Consider the following 22,976-nt stretch of genomic DNA (forward strand, 5'->3'; position numbering starts at 1 on the left):
TCCTATTTTCTTCCTTTTTCACCTTTTTGAGACCTGTGTCAGAAAATTGCTATTCTGTTTTAGATAGAAGAAACTGATTTCTTCTGGGTTCTATATTTGTGTGGATTTTTTAATTACTTAAAAGCATTGCTAAACTAGTAAAACCTCCCATCTTCTTTTATAACAATACCCATCCTGGTCCTTAGTAGTACCACTTTTCTTTCTTATTTATCCCTCAAATGGTTAACATCTGCTATTAAACAGTTTCCCCCAACAAATAGCAAATAATACCAAAAGAGTTGTGAACAGTAGAGAATTATAATCTAGGATCCAACCTTATTTCTTTGATTCTAAACTGCATTCCTATTTCATGACTGGTTTAAAATGTCACAGGTACACACATACATACACACATGCACATACCTATATAACTTGTGTGTACATGTATGTGTGCATATATATGTGTGTATTATTTTTGAACTTGACTCAATCAAGGTTGCACAGCCTTATATCAAGAAATGAGGAATTATTTGAAAAGAAAAAATAATAGACATCCTTCTCATCCTTTTATGTCCTTAGCAATTGAAATCTCACCATAAGCCTTTTAACTTGGGTTTAGTGATATGTGAGAATGTAGCCTTTTTTCTGTTTGCTTTGATTCTTCTTTGTTACCCATTCTTGGCTTTTTAAAGGTGCATATTTGTGTAAAATGGATACTTTAAACATAGGCTAATAAATCTGTCTGACATTTCTTTCTTGTATTTTTACAACTGGATTTTCTTTTTAATAAAGTTACATATTCTGCTTATAGGAACGGGTGAAGTCTGTATTCCATGCCAAAGAGTTTGGAAAAATAATTAACTTCAAGACCCCAGAGGATGCAAGGGTAAGTATAATGAATCTTTTACTTAAACTAGCTAGGTGCTTTTCACATTAAAACCATGTAAGTTTAAAAAAACAGGATAAATTTTGTTTGGGATTTTTGTTTTTGTATTTTGACAGTTTTTAGAATGTAATTAGTATTTCCCCAAAACATTTTCCACTCAATTTAACACTCCTGTTTGCTTCTCAAATCAAAATGGTCTTTTAAATCCTAACTATACTATATTTTAAAATGTCAAAAGCAGAAGAAATCATTTCATTCTAGTGTTAAATCTCAGTTCCAGCAGAGAAAGTAGAGCCCCATATACAACAGTAGAAAAATCAACCATATGTGATTTAACCACAAAACAAAAACAAAGAAAGCCACTACTATAACATGGCACAGGGCAAAGAGAGCCAAATCTATAGTCAGAAAATTTGAGTTTGAATACTGTTTTTGTTCCTTCTTGATGGTAGAACCTTGAAGGAAGTCAGTCAAGCTTAGTTTCCTAGAGATGGGAATGTTGTGAACTGACAAGCACTATATATACTTCAGGGATTATGGCACTTATAACAATGTGCACTGTCAAGAAAATGAAGACGATGAGCCAATTATGTGAACCTCATTGATTGTAGTTAGATACTATTGTTGACACCGAATTATACCTAATGTGTTAGGAAATTTACAGTAAGAGCACCTGACTCCTTTATTAATCACTGGGCCTCCTGCCTGGATTCAGTACATATACCTGGCCTCCTGGCTGGGCATGACTATTGCTGGTAAATGGCACATCTGATCCCAAGTGAGGGATATCCCAAACCCCACCCCAGTAAGCACAAACCAGGTAGCATGTGCTATTCAATTTTACTAGATATTGTATATAAGACAACATTGGCACATGAACAGTAGAAAATGGGAATTACAAAGAAATATGAGTAAAGCAGCTGGACCCTTAATATATGTGTCACTTGGAACAAGGAGACAAAATGGAGCATGATAACAGCATGACTTTTAGGCTACTATCTTTCATGTTGCTGAAAAATATCACCACTTATTTCAATTTTTCTGTGATAAATTCTTATAATCTCTGTTCTCATGTGACTCTATCCCATAGAATTTAATTCTGCTCTTCCAGAAACATTCATAGAAAGCTACTGAACTCAGTTCTCAGTTCTCCAGGTATGTTAGGGCTGTTCCCACTAGGTGGTTCTTAATGTAAAGAGGCACAACCATCTCTGCCAAATGTTTTTTGTTTGTTTGTTTTCTTCTCTGAGGAAGTTCTGTTTGCTTTTTAATTTATATCTTAACTGATACATAAAAACAAAAATTGTAAATATTATTGAGTTACCATGGTAACTTTCCATATATGTACATTGTACAATGTTTACATCAGGTTAAACATATTTCTGTCCTCAAACATTTATCATTTTTTATGTTCACAATCCTTCTTTCCAGACTTTTAGAATCTACAGTACATTATTGCCATTTGTGGTCACCCAACTGAGCAGTAAAATACCAGGCTTCATTCCTAACTGTAAATTAGTACCCATGGATCAACATTTCCCCATCCCTCCCCACCTCTACTATTCACCATTGTCTTTGCCTGGTTTTGGAATCAGAGTGATACTGGCCTCAAAGAATGAGTTTGGAAGTGCTCCCTCTTTTTCAATTTCCTGAAATAAATTGGAGAGTATTGGTATTAGTTCTTCTTTAAAGGTCTTGTAGAACTCGGCTGTGTATCCATCCAGTCCTGGGCTTTTCTTGGATGGTAGACTTTTTGATGGCATCTGCTATTTCGTCACTTGAAATTGATCTGTTTAAATTATGTATATCATCCTGATTCAATTTGGGCAAATTATATGACTCTAGAAATTTGTCAAAGCCTTTTATTTTTCTATTTTATTGGAGTACATGTTTTCAAAATAATTTCTAATTATCTTCTGTATATCTGTAGTGTCGTGATATTTCCTTTTTCATCATGTATGTTAGTGGTTTGAGCTTTCACTCTCCTCTTTTTAGCATGGCTAATGGTCTGTTGATTTTATGTATTTTTTTCAAAGAACCAACTTTTTATTTTTTGTCAATTTCTTTAATTGTTTTTTTTGTTTCAATTTCATTGATTTCAGCTATGATTTTAATTATTTCATGTCTTCTGCTGCTTTTGGTGTTGATTTTTTCTTCTTTTTCTAGGGCTTTGAGATGTAGTGTTAAGTCATTTATTTGTTGACTTTTTCTTCTTTTAAGGAATGAGCTCCATGCAATGAACTTTCCTCTTAGAACTGCTTTCATAGTGTCCCAGAGATTTCGATATGTTGTATCTGTTTTCTCATTCACCTCTAAAAACCTTTTAATCTCCTCCTTGATGTCTTCTGTAACCCATTGTTCATTCAGTAGCATATTATTCAGTCTCCAGGTTTTGGAGTGGATATTATTATTTTATCATTGATTTCTAATTTCATTCCATTATGATCTGACAGGATGCAGGGTAGTATCTCTACTTTTTTATATTTGCTAAGAGTTGCTTTGTGGCAGAGTATATGATCTATTTTAGAGAAGGATCTATGTGCTGCTGAGAAGAAAGTATATTCTTTTGTTGAAGGTTAGAATATTCTATATATGTCAGTTAAGTCTAAGTTATTGATTACATTATTGAGTTCTATAGTTTCTTTGTTCAGCTTTTGTTTGGAAGATCTATCTAGTGATGAAAGAGGTGTGTTAAAGTCACCCAAAATTATCGTATTGTGGTCTATTTGACTCTTGAATTTGAGAAGAGTTTGTTTGATGAACGTAGCTGCTCCATTGTTTGGGGCATACATATTTATAATTGTTAAGTCTTGTTGGTGTATGGTTTCCTTGAGCAGTATGTAGTATCCTTCCTTATCCTTTTTGATTGACTTTATTTGATATGAGGGTGGAAACCCCTCCTTGCTTCCACAGTCCATGTGAGTGGTATGATTTTTTCCAACCCTTTACCTTCAGTCTGTGGATGCCTTTTCCTATGAGATGAGTCTCCTGGATGCAACATATTGGGTTGTTGTTGCTTTTTTTTTTTTTTAATCCAATCTGCTAGTCTATGTCTTTTGATTGGTGAGTTTAGGTGAGTTTAGGCCATTAACATTCAGGGTTATTACTGAGACATGATTTGCATTCCCAGCCATTTTTGTTTATTTTTGGTATTTAACGTAACTTGGTTTCTCCTCTAATTAGATTTTCCTTTAGTGTAATCCCTCCCTCTGCTAATTTTCATCATTGTTTTTAATTTCCTCTTCTTGGGATATTTTGCTGAGGATGTTCTGTAGTGCAAGCTTTCTCATTTTAAATTCTTTTAACTTTTGTTTATCGTGGAAGGTTTTTATTTCATCATCATATCTAAAGCTTAGTTTTGCTGGATATAAGATTCTAGGTTGGCAACCATTTTCTTTCAGAGCTTGGTATATGTTGTTCCAGGATATCCTGGCTTTGAGGGTCTAGGTTGAAAAATCTGTTGAGATACAAATTGATCTTCCCCTATATGTGATCTGATTCCTCTCTCTTGCAGCTTTTAAGATTCTATCCTTATTCTGTATGCTAGGCATTTTCATTATAATGTGCCTTGGTGTAGATCTGTTGTTATTTTATACATTTGGTATCCTGTAAGCTTCTCGTATTTGGTTTTCCAATTCGTTCTTCATGCTGGGAAAATTTTCTGATGTTATCTCATTGAAGAAATTGTGCACTCCTTTGGTTTGAAACTCTGTGCCTTCCTCTATTTCAATAACTCATATATTTGGTCTTTTGATGCTGTCCCATAATTCTTGGATGTTTTGTTTATGGTTTCTAACTTTCTTCACTGTGTGATTAACTTTATTTTCCAGATTGTATATTTTGTCTTCATTATCTGACGTTTTTCTTCCAAGTGATCTAGTTTGTTGGTTATGCTTTCTATTGAGTTTTTAATTTGATTTATTGTATCATTTCAAGCATTTCTGACTGTTGTTTTTTGGGATTTTGGGGGTTTTTTTTAGGGTCTCTATCTTTCTCTTGAAGTAATCTTTTGCTATCTCATTGTTGGAGTGATCAATTTTTGCTTATATTTGCTCATTTAGGTCATTCTTTAATTTACAGATAATTCACATCTTTATCTATTTCATCAATTTTCACTCTCCATAGATTCTATTATTATAGTGTCCTGGTTTGTTTGGGGAACTGTCTTCCCTTTTTTTTTTTCATGTTGTTTATGTGTCTTCCTTTCTTGCAGTGTGGATCTGAGATATTACAGGTTCTTCCCTATATTCTTATAGTACCAGTTCAGATTGTCTGTACCTCACCTTGATATTGGGCTTCCAGACCCTGCTGATGTCCCTCAATGGATGCTACTGTATCTTGGAGTCTGGACCTGCATAATTTGGAGTGGGTGGATCTGGGCCGCTGAGTTTGACCTCCCACTGTAGTCTTCTGGTAGGAAGGGGCAGTCCTTCGCCAAAGGCTAGGCTCTGGCAGTGTCTGCCCCATGGGGGGAGGGGTGAATCGGGCTACTGAAATTCTTGATCCCTTGTGGGCTGTTGTGAGCTGTCTGGGCTGGATCTCTCGGCTCTCTAGTGTACTAGTCAGAAGGGGTGGTCCTGCACCAGAGGCTAGGCTCTGGCGAGTGTCTGCCCCATCTAGAAAGGGATGGACCTGGCCTGCTGTGCGCCTGGGCTCTGCAGAGGCTGGTGTGGGTGGATCTGGGCCACTGGGCTTGACCTCCCATGGTAGTTGAGATCTTGGATCCCTGTGGACTGGTTGGTGTGGGCGGGCTTCTTTTTTTAAATTAAAGCTTTATAGTTATATGTAGTAGTTGGGTTCGTACCAACAAACTCATACAGGAATGGAAATTGTTTTTAGTTCATGATCTCCCTGCTTCAACCTCCCACATTTTACCTTCCCATCCTCCCGCTCCTCTTCCATTCCCCTTCCTTTCATCTACTAGACTTCTTTTTCCTCATCCATTAATTTATTTTTGAATTGTTCTTATGTTATCCTATCCTTTCCTACCCCTTTCCTTTATTTTATTATAGTTTCCACATATGGGGAAAAAAGCATTCGACTTTTGAGTATTTGAGTTTCTCTTATTTCACTTAGCATATTCTCCATTTCCATCCATTTACTGGCAAATGCCATAATGTCATTCTTTTTATGTCGTGAGTAGAACTCCATTATATATATATATAACACAATTTCTTTATCTATTCAACTATGAACTGGCATCTGGGTTGATTCCATAATTTAACTATTCTGAATTGTGCTGCTAAAAACAATGACATAGCAATATTGTTATAGTATGCTGATTTTAGATCTTTTGGAGAAATATCTAAAAAGTTTTGGGAGGAACCTTCATATTGTTTTCCAGAATGACAATACTAATCTGCAATCCCATCAATGATGTACAAGTGTATCTTTTTCCCCCACAACCTTGTCAGCATTTATTACTGTTCATATTCTCGATCGTTGCCATTCTGACTGAAGTGAGATGAGGTCTTAGTGTAGATTTGATTTGCATTTCCCTGATTGCTAGAGATGTTGGACATTTTTAAAATATATTTGACCATTGAGAAGTTTCTCCTTACTTATTTTGCCCATTTATTGATTGGGTTATTTGATATTTTGGTATTAAGTTTTTTGAAATATTTTTTAATATATTCTGGACATTAATCACCTATCATAGGAGTAGCTAGCCAGGATTTTTGTTCATTCTGTAAGCCCTCTTTTCATGCTCTTAATTATCTCCTTTGCTATGCAGAAGCTTTGTAGTTTGATGGCATCCCACTTATTGATTCTCAGTTTTATTTCTTGCATGTTGGGGGTTTGTTAAGGAGATCTGTGCCAACACCTATATGATGGAGTATTAACCCTGTGTTTTCTTCTAGAAGTCGTAAAGTCCTGATTCCTAAATCTTTGATCCATTTCAATTTGAGTTTTATTTATGGTGAGAGATAAAGATCTAGTTTTCTACATGTAGCTGTCCTGTTTCTCCAGCATCACTTGTTTAAAAGGCTTGCCTTTTCTCCAAAATATGTTTTTGTACCTTTATCAAATATCAGATGGCTGTAGGAATTTAGGATTTATCTGTGTCTTCTGTTCCTTTCATCTTCATGTTTATAATCACATCACTCCATGCTGTTTTTGTTAATATAGCTCCATAGTATAATTTCAGAACAGGTATTGTGATGCCTCTTGCTTTCTTTTTTCTTGCTTAGAATGGCTTTGGTTATTCTGGGTCTCTTATTCTTCCAAATGAATTTAAGAATTGTTTTTCTTAATCCTGTGAAGAATGTCATTGGTATTTTGATGGGGATTGCATTGAATCTGTATATTGCTTTTGGTAGTATGGACATTTTGATAATACTAATTCTGCCTACCCAAGAATATGGATGTATTTTCATCTTTTCAGGTCTTCTTCAATTTCTTTCTCCAGTGTTCTGTAATTTTCAATGTAGAGCTCTTTTACCTTAGATTAATTCCCAAGTATTTTATTTTTTTCAAGTTATTGTGAATGGGATGGTTTTCCTGATTTCTTCAGGAAACGTTGATTTGGCTGAATCACTGTTGGAGTATAAGAAACCTAATGACTTATGGGTGTTGACCTTATATCCTGCTACTTTGCTAAATTATTATAACCTCTAGAAGTCTTCTGGTGTCATTTTCTGGGTCTTCTAGATACAGGATCATATTGTCAGCAAACAGAGATAGTTTGACCTCTTTTCCTATTTATATCCCTTTGATTTCCTTTTTTTGCCTTTTCTCCCTGGCTAATGTTTCAAGTACTAGGAGTGGTAAGAATGAACAGCTTTGTTTTATTCCTGATCTTAGAGGAAATTTTTTTAGTTTCTCTATATTCAGTCTGATGTTGGCTTTGGGTTTGTCAAAAATGCCCTTTACAATGTTGAGGTAGGTCCTCTGATCCCTAGCTTCTCCAGCATTTTTGACATGAATAGATGCTAGGATTAATCAAAGGCCTTCTCTGCATCTGTTGAGATGATCATGTGTTTCTTATCCTTAATCCTCTTTAAGTTGTGAATTACATTTATTGATTTGTCAAACCAATCTTGCATCCCAGGAATGAAACCCACTTGATCATGGTGTATTATCTTTTTAATGTGTTTTTGAATGGAGTTTGTTTCTTCTTTTAAGAAGTTTCTCTTTAGTTCTTTTCCCCATTTGTTGATTGGGTTATTTGGGGGTTTTGTTGTTGTTGTTGTTTGTTTTGTTTTGAAGTTCTGTGTGTGTGTGTGTGTGTGTGTGTAAGCTTTTTGAGATCTTTGTATATTTTGGATATTGATCACCTATCAGAGTAGTACCTATACAAGATTTTCTTCCATTCTATTTTATTAAAGATTTTTGCATATATAATCAATACATAAACCTCTGGATTTCAGAAGGGTTTGTGGTGATATCTTCTGTTTCATCTTTGAACTTGTTGATTTGGATCTTCTTACCTCTTTACTTTGTTTACTTTGGCTAAGGATTTACCAATCTTATTTATCAATCTTATTTATCCAACTCTTTGTTGCATTGCTCCTGTATATTGTATTCTTATTCTCAATTGCATTGATTTTTGGCTCCGATTTTAATTATTTCTTATCCTCTACTGGTTTGGGAATTAGTTTGTTCTTCTTTTCCTAAGGGCTTGAGACGGAGGAGTATAAGCTTATGTATTTGGGTTTCTCTCTAATTTTTTAATGTAGGCACTCCATGCTATAAGTTTTTGTCTTCAAACTTCTTTCATATTGATTTTGATATGTTTTATCTCTGTTCTTATTTTTTTCTAAGAATTTCTTGATTTCTATTCTCATTTCGTCTTTGATCCATTCTTCATATACAAGATTATTATTCAATTTTCACATGTTTATGTGGTTTTTATTATTTTCCTTGCTGTTGATTTCTGGGTTCACTCCATTAGATGATAGGGTACATAGGATTATATAGATTTCTTTTTGTATTTGCTAATATTTTCTTGATGGCCTGGTATATGATCTGTTTTGGAAAAAGTGTCATGCACACCTGAGAACAAGTAAATTCTTCTGTTTTGAGGTGGCATATTCTGTAGATGTCATTTGATTTATAGTGTTAGTTAGGTTGGAGAGACCTTTATTGATTATGTTTTGATAACCTGTCTATTGATGATAAGGGTATAATGAAATCACCCTGCATTATTGTGTTGGTGTCTATGGGGATTTAATGTCATGCAGTATTTTTACCATGTAATTGGATGCACTGAAATTTGAGGCTTAAATGTTTACCATTGTTAAACCTCATTGTTGAATTATTCCTTTTAGTAGGATGTATTAGCCTTTTTTTTTTTTTTTTTTTTGGCCTCCTTTGATTGATACTTGCTTGAAATCTGCTTTGTCAGACATCAGAATAGCTATTCCTGCTTGTTTTCATGGTCTGTAAGCATGGAATTTGTTTTCTTTTTTTTTTTTTTTTTTTTTACCTGTAGCCTGTGGATGTCTTTGCTATAAGAAGAGTCCCTTGGTAACAGCATATAGTTGGATGTTGTTTTTTGATGCACTTTTCTAGTCTGTGTCTTCTAATTGGGGAGTTGAAACCACCGTTAACGTTCAGCATCAGTATGGATATATGTTTGGGGTTTCCTGAAATTTTTAATTAATTTATTTATTTTAATTAGGTATATGTGATAGCAGAATGCATGTTGATTCATTGTACACAATTGTAGCACAACTTTTAATTTCTCTGGTTGTACACAATGTAGCAGTCAAACCACATGTGCAGTCAGATGTATACCTAGGGTAATGATGTCCATCTCATTCTACCATCTTTCCTGCCCCCACACCCCCTCCCACCATTTTGTTTTTTGCTCTATTTTATCCTGTCTTGATTCTCACTTAGTGGATTATTCTTCTGTTGAACTTTCTCTGTTTGAGAGCTTTGGGAATTTTTCCTTAGTTCTTATGTATGCAGTTTATCTGTGTCTTTGTAGTATTGGCCTGGTGCTCATGAATTCTTTTAGTTTTTTCTTGTCATGAAAAAACTTTTTATTTCCCCCTCAAATTTGAAACTGAGCTTTGCTGGATATAGTAACTTCAGCTAGCAGTTGTTTTCTTTTAGGGCTTAGGATATCTCATTCTAGACCTTCCTTGATTTTTAGAGTCTGAACTGAGAAATCAGAAGTGAGCCTTATTGGTTTGCCTCTAAATATGACCTGATGGTTCTCTCTTGCAGCTTTTAATATTCTTTCCATATATTCTATGTTAGGCATTTTGATTATGATATGCCGTGGCCAGCTTCACACTTGAATTGCCTATAAGCCTCCTGTATGGGATGTCTATCTAATTTCTAATATGGGAAAAGTTTTATGTAACTATCTCATTGAAAATGTTCTTATACCTTTAGTCTCTATCTCCATGTTCTCTTCTATCCCAGTGATCCTCAAGTTTGGTGTTTTAATGTTCTTGAATATTCTGGTTATGTTCTGTGATTTTTTTTATCTCTCTCTATTGAATTCTATATATTCAAGATCATAATCCCTGTCTTCAAGGACTGAAGTTCTGTCTTCAAGAGCTAAGGTTCTGTTCTCTACAAATTCCAGTCTGTTAGTGTTGCCTTCAAGTGAGTTTTTCATTTGATTATGTCTTTCATTTCTAGGAACTGTACCTGTTTTCTTTTCACTATTTCTATTTCTTTATTAAAATGGCGTTCATCTCCTGTAACTGCTCTCTTAATTCCTTCTTAGCTGTTCTTTCAGTGCGTGGAACATTTTAATTATCAGTTTTGTATAATCTCTCTCTGGGCTTTCATCCAACCTCACTGTCTGTGGGATCCTTTGTTGGGGGATTGTGGATTTGGGTGGAAGGGGGTGTTATTTTCCTGTTTCCTCTCGTTTTTAGAGATCTTGGACTTGGACTTGCACATCAGTTTTTGCCCTTTTGTGTATAACTATCTTATTTATTCTAGGACTTCTTTTGTTTTTGATGTATGAGGACATGCCAAATGGTGGGACCAGAGGTCCCTCTCTGCCTGTTCCTCCTGAATCCTTGTCGTTGCTTTGAGGCTTTTGTCTCCTCACTTCTTTGAGTTGGAAAACATCAGGGCTCATATGGAGTAGATGGTGTATGAAGTGAGATTCACTATTGCCCAATTGAGATGTATCTCTCCATGCAGGATCACTGTGATCTTGAAATGTCCTTATCTCTCTCCAGCCCCTCTTAGAGACAGGGGGCAGCAAGGAGTGGCACTAATGTCAGCAACAAACTTATAGCTTTATGTTAAATGCCTGGTATCTGCTTTGATGTCCATGATGCTATTTATCACCTAATAGGAATAATGGGGTTGGCCTTTAAGCAATAGTACCAGTAAAACGAAAATAAAACCAAAAAAAAAAAAAATCTGTGAACTAGATCAGGCATTCAACATCAGGTGTCTGCTTTGTTGTCTGGTATGTTTATGATCATCCCAACTTGAATGGGGTGGGAATTACATAGTCTTATCATTAGTTTTGGTTTTGGTCTCTTCTATTCTTTGTATTAAGTATAGCTGAAGATTGAGTGTCATTAGTTTATATGTGGAGCAAGGTGCACTCTCTTTTGGTTGGGTTTAGTTCAGCAGCAGTCTCTCTAACCTGTGAACTTTCAGTTTTCTTTTGGGTTCCCAGAACCTCACAGAATGGGTCAAAATAATCAATAGTAGCAACCATATAGTACACAGCATTAAAGTAAATACCCAGATCCTACTACCACATCTTCAACATTAATTACCATCAAAAAACAGTAATGGTAGGTTTAGCAATAGTAAAAACAATATCCATGAACTATATCTGTCTTAAAGCAAACAGCAGGTGTAAAGTATATCATCCACAGCAGTAATGAATGTATTAGTAATGAATGCAGGAATTATATAACCCAGTTAAGTTTTGAAAGATGGAAAAAGTACAGTTAATTAGGGAGAAAGATATATTAGGGAGTTATAATAGAGTTTACAATTTAAAAAAGTGAACAGAGAATACAGAAGAGGTGTAGCAGATGATGTTTATATAGAAGGAGGGCAAAAATAGAAGAAACAAAGTATTTGAAGAGAGGTTGAGAACTATATAATTTGGTCATTAGCAAGAGAAGAGAGAAAGAGGAACAAGAGAAATGAAACAGAACAAATGACAATGATACTAAACCAAAACAAAACAAAATCCAAAAAACCCAAACCCTCAAAAAGACAAGGCACAGAAAAAAATAGCTACATTTTAAAAATGCAAAAAAAAGATAGAAAAATAAATGTATGTATTTATGTCCCTGACTCCGTCAGCATGCAAGAAGTCAGTGTCTCTCTTCCATATTCTCATTCTCTCTCTCTCTCTCTCTCTCTCCCCCCCTCCCTCCCTCTGAGAAAAAAAAATTAAAAAGAAATCTTAACAATTGAAGGAAACATATCTGCTAAGGTGCTCAAAATAGTTGACGAGATTTGATGTTCAATATTACCTATGTCCAACAGTCTTTCTTTTCAACACTTTTTTTCTTTCTTTTTTTAAAATTTGTTCTAATTAGTTATACATGACAGTAGAATGCATTTTTGATACATCATACATAAATGGAGTATAACTTCTCATTCTTCTATTTGTACATGATGTGGAATTACACTGGTTGTGTAGTCATATTAGCATGTAGGAAAATAATGTCTAGTTCATTCTACTATCATACCTACCTCCATGCCCCCCATCCTCCCTTCACTTCCCTCTATTTAGTCCAAAATACCACTGTTCTCCACCCACCCACACCCACCCCTTATTGTGAATTAGCATCCATATATCAGAGAAAACATTTGGCCATTGGTTCTGTGGGTTTGGCTCATTTCATTTAGCATAATATTCTTACCCTGATATCTTCTCTCCCTCTTCACTCCTAGTCCAAAGTACTTGTATTCCCTAGCACCTCCCTTATTTTGAATTAGCATCCACATGTCAGAGAAAACATTCAGCCTTTGGTTTTTTGGGATTGGCTTATTTCACTTAACATGATATTCTCCAGCCCCATCCATTCACCCATAAATGCCATAATTTCTTCTTTAAGACTGAGTAATGTTCCATTGTGTATATATATTACTTTTTCTTTATCCATTCATCTGTTGAAGGGCATCTAGGTTGGTTCTATAATCTGGCTATTGTGAACTGAGGTGCTATAAACATTGATGTGGCTGCATCACTGTAGAATACTATTTTAAATTCTTTGGGTATAAACCAAGTACTAGGATACCTGGGTCAAATGGTGATTCCATTCCAAGTTTTATGAGGAATCTCCCCATACTGTTTTCCATAATGGTTGCACCAATTTGCAGTCCCACCAGCAATGTAGGAGTGCACCTTTTCACATATCCTTGCCAACACTTATTATTGCTTGTATTCTTGACGATTGGCATTCTAAATAGAGTGAGATGAAATCTTAGAGTAGTTTTGATTTGCATTTCTGTAATTGCTAGAGATGTTGAACACTTTTTCATATATTTGTTGATTGATTGTACTTCTTCTGTCTATTCAGTCTTAGCCCATTTATTAATTGGGCTTTTTATTGATGTTGAGTTTTTTGAGTTCTTTATGTCTTGGACATTAATCTATATCTGAGGTGAATGTGGTACCTTTTCAATTTGGTTTCCCTTTATTTATTTCTCTTGCCCTATTGCTCTGGCTGGGACTTCCAGAACTATGCTTCATAAAAGTTGCTAAAAGTAGGCATCTTTGTTTTGTTCCCTATCTTAGCTGTCAGCTTTTCCCCATTCAGTATAATATTAACTGCTGGCTTATTATAAATGGCCCTTATTATGTTGAGATAAGTAACTTCTATGCCTAAATTCATTCTGCATTTTTATCATGAAGGAATTTTGCATTTTATCAAATTCCCTTACTATGATTATTATTATTATTATTCCCTTACTATTATTTTTTATCCTTCATTCTGTTGATACAGTATATCATGTTTATTGATTTGCATGTATTGTACCATCATTACATCCCTGGGTTGAATCCCACTGTTCATGGTAATTGTCTTTTAATGTGCTATTCATTTAATTTTGATAATGTTTTCTTCATTTTTGCATCTATGCACATCAAGGATTTCCTCCTTGATTTGTGTGTGTGTGTGTTAATTATTGTGTTCCTCATGTGGTTTTATTATTTGAGTAATGGTGGTTTCATGGAGTGTGTTTGTGTGTTCCTTCCTCTTCCTGGAATAATTTAACCCATTTTGTCCCATTGTCCCAGATGTGGAACACCTACAAAAAGTCAAATTGAATTACGGTAACTTTGAAATAATTGTTTTTAGAGGTCTATTCTCTGGAGGAAAAGTAATAGGTAAATAATTAGAGCATTTGAAAAAATACATAAATATGATATGTAAGCTTTAAATTATGATTTCCAACTGATTTTAATGCACCTTTATTAATTTTGTTGAAATATTCACAAATTTACAAACTTGGGACTTAATAGTTAAGGGAAATTGTTATTACCTTTTTGAATTTTGGTAGAAATCATCTGGTTCTGGGCTTTTCGTTGATAGGAGCCTTTTTAATTACTGATTACATTCTGGTTACTTGTTAATAGTCACTTGGGATTTCTGTTTCTTCATGGTTCAGTCTTGGTAAGTTGTTTGTGACTATGAATGTGTCCATTTCTGTGGTGTCTGAATTTGTTATGCCTCCCCTACTTTGAGCCTTCTCTTCTTATAGTTAAAGGCTTGTGTATTTTGTTTATCTTTTTCAGAGAACCAGCCCTTTGTTGTATTTTTATTAGTATCTATTTCATTCATTTATTTCTACTCTGGTCTTTACTTCCTTTCATTTATTTGGGGTTTGATTTGCTCTTGTTTTACCTACTTCCTTGAGATGCAATGATAGGTTGTTTACCTCTTCTTTGTGATGTGGGCATTGGCTGCTATACCCTTCCTTCTTAGTACTGCTTTTGCTATATCCTGTAGGTGATTTCTTCCTTAATCCATTGATTGTTCAGGAGTAAATAGTTTAATTTCCATGTGTTTGTATAGTTGCCAGAGTTTTTCTTGTTACTAATTTCTTTGCATTGCGGTTAGAAAAGATACTCAATAAGATTTGAGGGTTTTCTTTTTTAATTTGTTGTGATGTGTTTTTTGGTCTAGTGTATGATCTCTCCTGGAGAATATTCTGTGTGCTAATGAGAAAAAATGTGTATTCAGCAGCTGTTGGGTGGAATGTTCTGTAGATGTCAGTTAGGTTTATTTGGTCTAGGGTGCAATTTAGCTCTGCTGTTTCTTTGTTGATTATTCTGTATTGATGGTCCATCTATTGCTGAGAGAGAGGTGCTAAAGTCTCTAATTGTTATTGTACAGGAGTCTTTCTCTCCCTTTAGATCTGTTAATATTTGCTTTATATATTTTGGTGCTATGTTTAGAATTGTTATTTCCTCCTCTTCCTTTATAATTATATAATAACCTTGTCTCTTTGATTGAAGGTATATTTTGTCTAATACAAGTGTGGCTATTCCTGCTTTCTTTTAGATTCAATTTGTATGGAATATCTTATTCTAGCCCTTCTTTTTCAGTGTGTGTGTCCTTAGAGATGAAGTGAGTTGCTTATTAGCAACATATTTGTTGGGCCTTATTTTTTTCAATCCACTCACTCACTCTGTGTCTTTTAATTGGAGAATTTAATTCATTCATCATTCAAGGAAATTATTGAAAAGGTCTTATTATGAAAACTTTTTTTCTAGTTTTGTTATAATTCCCTTCTTTTTTCCTTTCTTGCAATCTTCCTTTATGGTTAAGTGATTTACTTGATTCCTTATTATTTTGGTTTGTCCATTATAGATTTTTGTATTGTGGTTACCATGAGGCTTACAAAACTATCTTTTGGTTATGAAAAAGCTATTTTGAAATGATAGCAACTTATGATTGTAAAGATAAGAACAGAAAGGACAAGAGAAAATATACTAATAAGAAAATTCTACAAGTGTCCTCCATTGTTCCCTGCATTTTGAAGTTTGTATATCCATTTTATATCTTTCTATGTTGCCTCTTAATAGATTAATATAGTTATTATTTTAATTGTTTTGTTTTTAGCCTTCATACTAAACATATGAATGATACATGATTGCAATATTAAAGCATTCTGAATTTGTTTGCATGCTTATGCAGTCCCATATTCTTATTAATATCTCTCTCAGTTTAAAGAATGTTCTTCAACATTTCCTATAGAATAGACCTGATAGAGATAGATTCTCTCAGCTTTTGTTTGTCTGGGATTGTATTACTCTCTGCATTTATAAAGGATAGCTCTGCTGCATATAGTATCCTTGATTCAATTTTTGTCTTTCAGTACTGTGATAATCTCATATCACTCTCCTGCTGGTAAAGTTTCTGCTGTGAAGTCTGTTGTTATTCAAATTGGTACACCTTTTGTGTTGTTTCTTTTTCTTGCAGACTTGAGAATCTTCTCTCTCTTTTTTTTTTTTTTTTTTTTTTGACAGCCTGATTATAAAATATCTTGGTATAGATTTGGTTTAATTAAATTTGGTGATTTTTGACCTTCCTGTGCCTGTATATTTCTATCTTTCTCTAGGTTTGGGAAGTTTTCTGGTTTTTTTTTTTTTTTTAACATGTTTCTACTTCTTTGGCATTGTCCAGTCCTTCTTGATCCCAAGTAATATGAATATTTTTTAATACAATCTCAAAATTTCCATAAGTATTTTTGTTCCTTTTCCTTTTTTTCTTTTTTCTTCTCCAACTGTATACTTTCAGATTCTCTTCACGCTCACTAATTTCTGTGTGAGCTGTCCTACAATTGATGTCTTCTATCACATTTTTCATTTTAAAATTAGTGTACTTTTCAGCTTAAGAATTTGATTTTTAATAGCTTTCATCTCCTGGTTGAATTTCTCTGTTAGAGAACTGAAATGTTTCTTCATATTTTCTCACCTAATTCGGTGAGGTCATGATTTCCTGACAGCTCTTTATGCTTGGCATGTGATGTCATCAAGACATTGAAGAATTAGATATTTATCCCAGTTTTCCTTAGTCTGCCTTTGTGTCTATTTTCCAGAAATTCTAAACCTACTGCTTATCTTAGCCTTCCACTATTTCAGTACTAGATGGCACCAGATTTGCTAGGAGTTTCCTATTGCCAATTGCCACCATTTCAGTACAAGAGGGCAATCCAAGCCCAGGTTTGTCCCAGATACACTGTTGGTGTGTTTTTCAGAAGGAAGCAGAAGATATCTAAGAAGAACTGTCCATCCCTACAAACCACTGCCTAGTGTAGGGCTGGATGCCTTGTCCACAGTTAGCAGCCTTTGGTCAGGTACTGCAGGACTCAGCCTGCCTGTGGGCTGAGTATTTGTGGATTGAGCAGGCCACCAGCGCTGCCAAACAGTGCTATACCCCTGAGCCCATAGCCCTAGACCAGCACCAACACTGGGGTATGACCAGGGTCCACACTGCTGCTACAGGATGCCTATTGCTGAGATGGAATTGTAGCCCAAGACCACTGTAACCAGTGATAGGTGATGCTAGCTGGAAAAACAGCCTGATAGAGTTAGGTTATGTGACTTCCCCAGACACTGAACTGTTCCAGAGGCTCCATTTACAGATGGGGTGTTGGGGACCATAACAACTAGCTAATGTTAGGTTTTACCAAATTCCAAAGGAGAGTCTTGTGCTTACTACTCTGCCCTACCCCAGCAAAGGGGATGTTGCACCATATTATGCTGCCTGAGATTGTGGTATTATTGGGGAATGCAGTCCCTTAGCCACCAAGGCTGATGTTAGTAATGCCTGAGTCTTAGAGCTTTAGGGGCTTGCAGAGTCTCAGGAAGAGGGAGGTCTGCCCTTAGGTCCCTGTAAGATTGGAAATGATGTAGGCCAAAACTTGAGTCTGTCCTGCTGGCACAAACATCTCTTGATTTGGGGGCTGGTCCAGTGGTTCCACCTGTGAGTTCTGGCCTATGTATGGTCCTTTAATTTCTACCATGTGCTAGTGCTCACCATGGCAGGCCTGACACTGGGCTTTAAAGCAAAGCCCTGTACTAACTTGTGTACCACTCTCCAGCAGGTAGAGTCTTGTTCCATGCTCTGTTACTCAAGGTTGGAGGAGGGTGAGATTGCAGTAATTCATCTGACTTACAGTTCCAGCCACTCATTGCAGGGGCATTGACTTGGCATTGTAGGGGTTGTGATTTTTCACTATGGTGGCCCTTGTCCTAAGTTTCACATCTAAAGCCTGGATTTAATTCTCTCTCCCTCCCCAAAGTGGGAGGTGTCCCTCCAAATCTGTACTGTATGGAGTTATGGGAAGTATGTGGGAACATATACCTTTTACTTTCTTCAACACCGTTTTTTATCTTGTTATACTAAAAATGGGCACTATAGTTTCTTAACTGATTTCTTAACTACTTGTGATTGGCATGTGACTAGCTGTTCAATTTGGTGTATATGTGGGTAGACCACAGGCCAGAGGATCTTACTCAGATGCCATCTCCTAAAACTTTTTATAACGAGGTGACCCCATATTAACTGTTACGACTTTCACCTGTCCTGACCCAATAATAATGAACAATATAGGTAGAAAGGTTTGTATTACACTTCATTTTTATGATTTCAAATCCTTTCAGAATAGAAAATACATTAAGAGAACATCAAAACTGCTTGAGGATATTATTATGCTACTACCCACAGTAGAATTGTATGTAATTATCCTGTTTAGTAAAGAACTGACGCAGGTTGGAAGGAATTTTACATAAATAATTTTTAGACTGTCATGTATTCAGTATAACTGCCAAATTACCCTTATCCCTCAGGATGGTTGACTTTATTTTTCTTATTGTGAGGATGAACTTCCAAGTGCAGAGACCTTGGAAAAACATTATTCCTACTGTTAAACGCAGTAACATTGTCCCTGAATCATATGAGCTATTTGAGTGATCACTTCTGCGGTATGAATGTTGTGTATCAGCTATCAATGTATGCCTAACTAAACTGGAAAGCTGACTTCTAGGTTTCCATCTATTAACATTTTGTGTCATTGTAAGTTCACTGAAATAAGTAAATGTTTTTTCCTCCACAACAGTGGATTCTCACAAAGCTAGAAGAAGCAAGAGAACCTTCTCCAAGCCTCTGAGGGATAACCCTGCCTGAAGACACAGCAATCCATTACTACAGCATCCATACTGTTACTTCCTAACACCTGATGGGGAAGCATGTTATAGGAGTGATTTTGAGTATACTGTATTCTAGATGATTTTTAAAAATCAGGTAAAACATCTATGTGATTAAAATTCATCTCTTCAGAGAACCATTCAGTTTTCTACCATGAATCAAGAAATATTTGCTCCAGGTTATTCTCTGTTGCGGTAGAGAAGTTGCCTGTACCTGGTCTTCACATGGGGTGAAGCCTTTAGTTTACATTTTAAATTTCAATCACATTTACCTCAAACTCATGGAGTGATGGATATATTATCAAATCAGATAATGCTTTAGTGGAATCAAGAGAACTGTGGTGGTGATTTCTTCAGAATCATAAAGTCATTTCTTTTTACAAATTAATATTTTGGCATTATTTCCCTTCTTTTTTAAAGCATAGGTTTAAATTATACTTAAACTGCATAGCATGATCATGAAAAACAGTCTCTTGAGATTGAACGTAGATTAAATAATATCCCTTCAAGCCTCGCTTTAAGAAAGGCTTGAATAAATTAATATCATACCCAGAAAATGAAAGTCTCTCCCAGACTTTAGAGCCTTAGGAAACTTCAAATCAACTCCTTGATAGCTACTTGATTTACCCAGATAATGTTTTTAATAGACAGATCTCAAAGGAAAATTCCTAAAGCCTTAAATATACCTATTTTCTATTCACTGATAACAATAAAATTTCCAAATCTTGGATACAATGTGCCCTAAAATCTAACCTAGTTATCTTTTGGCCATAGATTAAGAATTTCTTGTTTGCTTTCTCTAATTATTCAAGTAAAAATTACTTCTTTAGTTAAAAAAGGGCCGCGGGGCAGAGGCTGAGGGATGTTTTTTTCTTGGTTTTTGTCCAAGATCTTTGCACCTTAATATTCATGGACTATTTCAAGTGAAGGAGGATAAATATGTGATTGTGAATTATGAACAGAATAGTGTAGTATCTTAATTAAATTGTTATTGAATAATATAGAGTATTTGATGCATGTTGTTTGTGCCATCAAATTATTATCAACTGTTTTTGAAACTGAAGACTCTATATAGTCAATGGTTGTGAAATTCTCCTCAGGCTTTTCAAACCCTTGCATTGTTGTAAAAGCTGAAATAAACAGCTTGCAAGATAGTAATTGTATTTCTTGCTGAGCAGATCCTACTAAATACTATTGATTTCTCTGATTACAAAAACTCATTGTTTATTATCAGTAGTTTCACCCAAAATGCTTTTTCTTTATCAAAGATAAATTGAATAGAAAGAAGATGACAAATTTTAAACCACATGGTGGTGTGTGTCCCCATGGTGATCTTTGTTCAAAGTAATGTACTTATATTCACTGTTGCTGAGCTCCTCCAGTTTTGCATATATCCAAATTAAAAAGTAGAGGTAGTCTGAAAGCTTGATTTAGATTGTCTCCATTTGGAATGTTGCTTTACTGGAGTTCTGTTTAATGCCATTAGTCCAAAACCTCATTGCTCCAGTTTCAGCATTCAGAAAAGGTATAGACCCCTTAATTCTGTAGGTATTCTATGGTGAAGAAAAAGGGTGAAATAGTAAGCATAGAAATTCTTCTGGTATCCTCTGGCAAACAGGAGGAATGGATTTGTAACTAGTATACATTGTAAAGCCAATGTGCCTATCTCTCCTGTTTTCCTTCTAATGAGAACCTAGAAAAATCTCTTCATCTACACATCACTTCCTCTGTCTGTAGTTTATCAGTTGTTTTATAAGATTATGTTCATCTGAACAAAAAAAAGAATAAGAAGAACATTAATAGATCACTAAAAAGGGAGTATTTAGCATAATACTTTACAATTTACAGTAGTATTATGTTTTTTCACACACAGAATGCAGAATCTTCTTCCCTGAATTACAGTGTATACTTCTCCAATGGCTTCCCTTTTAAAGGGAGGGCGTATATATATGTTGCTTCTTTCCTAATGTTAGCAGTGTCTTGGGAGATTGCTGTTTCCTGAAATACCATTTCGGATAAATCTTCTACATACTGTATGTACTAGGTCACAATATCAGGTGTGAGCTTCGATTGTCAACTGTAGTTTTTTTTAAAAGTTTGAACAGTCTAGATTGTGTAATGCCTGTTAGATAAAGCATAGTGTAGATCCACAACTCAAGAGCCCTTCAGATTGTAAGCACTATCCTTAGAATGAGAAGACAGGATAGTTCTCACTTAGGCTTATAAAACGTTTTTCTTTGCTAGCATGTGACCCTCACTGTGATTCAGTGAGACCAGAAAAAAATGCATGAAAAAATTAGATCTACAAATGGCACCCAAAGACCATGGCTATCATTTACTTAGGTATATTTCAACCTCCTAATCACTAAGCATTTTACTATAATTGGGGACAAAAGTTTTCCTTTTGAGTAAGTTGAATTTGTTCCATCTACCTTCTGGCTGATTTACCATAACAGGTGGCAAAAGCCCGTAAAAATGGGGAATATATATGTCACTTTCTTGTAGGCCCAAAATATTCATTTGCTGGGGGGTACTGTCCAAATGTCACTCATTTTAACTAAAGGAACAGTAAGAATATTAAAAGATCACTGATAAGGAGTCTTTAGCATAGCATTTTACAACTTACAAATTTTTTTAAATAATGGATTTTCCCATTTCTTTAAGAAAGTGTAGACAACTTGCATTCCTTATACCAGACTCAGTGCACAACTTAGTCAACCTGATATCCTTTGGTGCTATGCAGTATCACAAATAGCTCCTTTACTCTATAAAGGAACCCATTTTACCTTTGCCTAATCCTTTAAACATCCTTTTGAAGTTGCATCTTATGGTTTATGCTAACCCAGTAAAGGTAGTGCTAGCTGGCTAAAATTTCATGATTCTTATGATCTGTATTTTTAGTTATAATGGCCAATATACCCATTAGTACAACTCTTAATCCCCACCCCGCCCCCACACTTTTCTTTGGTTAAAGTGGTGTTTTTTAGAACTGTGCTGTAAGCAAGGCTAGCACCTTGCTGCATCCTGCTCTATTACGAATCTCATTTCCATCTAATTGAAACTTTTCTACTTTATTTCCTCTTTTGTAAAATAAATTTGCCCATGTCACTTTAAAAATGTACTTTAAAATTATGGATTAGTTCTAGTTTTTTTAAAAAGCATATGGCTTTTAAAAATACACATAATTTTGGTTACCCAAAGAGCTATGCAAGAAATGCAATTTCAATTTTTATAGGTAGATATATTTTTTAAATTTTATTACTGTATACAAATGTAAATTAATTTGTAAAATAGTTTATCACCTATTGTGATAGGTATCAAACTGCTTTGATTGAGAATCTCTGTCATGAATACGATTCATTTCATATTGCTGATATATTAATGATGTGTTCCTTTTATGACATTCTTGTAACAAGAAATCCTGTGAGTCTGGTATAATAAAGTGTGTAATAATTAGAAGTTTACTTAAAGGAGAACATGTTTAAAACCTCAACATTTCTTGTTATGCCATGATACCTCCAGTTTTTGGTTACCAAAAAGTTCCCAATTCTTGCACTGAAAAACATTCAAATAACAATATGGTATAGGTTACATTGAAATATTGTCAATATCAATGATTATACTCATGTAACTCACAAACTATTAGAAATGATATCTAGGACTTGTTACAAGGTAAGATAGGTTTTTGTAAACTTTTTAAAGTTATTATCATCTCTTTATGTAACTGTATTAAACTTAATAATGAAGTTTTCAGGGAAGGTATACTTTAAAAATACTTTTTCTTGCTACTTTGTATATTGACCAAATAGTCTCACATGTTTGTAATGCTTATTCTTTGGTTGCTATTGGCTATGATAGTTCCTGCATCACTGCAATGTTTCTTGTTCCTTTTATAAGTGGGCTCAGCCCAGTTGTCTGTTTTACACAACCTCTGCTTTAGTTTATTTTGATAAGACAATCTATAAACCTCAATATTTACAGTGCAATTCATAGTCTTGA

General features: G+C 34.9%; 1 protein-coding gene across 1 annotated transcript in view; it reads left to right on the top strand.

Moving 5' to 3' along the window:
- VPS13A (vacuolar protein sorting 13 homolog A) overlaps positions 1 to 22,197 on the top strand; it is a 250,011-nt gene extending 227,814 nt beyond the window's left edge. Inside the window, exons 71-72 of the mRNA XM_081278757.1 lie at positions 791 to 865; positions 18,890 to 22,197. Of these exons, the coding sequence (XP_081134883.1) occupies positions 791 to 865; positions 18,890 to 18,940 (126 nt within the window). The 3' untranslated portion in view covers positions 18,941 to 22,197. The remainder of the gene's footprint in view (positions 1 to 790; positions 866 to 18,889) is intronic.
- Positions 22,198 to 22,976: the final 779 nt, after the last annotated feature.

The sequence above is a fragment of the Spermophilus citellus genome, assembly GCF_964194105.1.
Source record: "Spermophilus citellus genome assembly, chromosome: 2".
Classification (NCBI taxonomy): domain Eukaryota; kingdom Metazoa; phylum Chordata; class Mammalia; order Rodentia; family Sciuridae; genus Spermophilus; species Spermophilus citellus.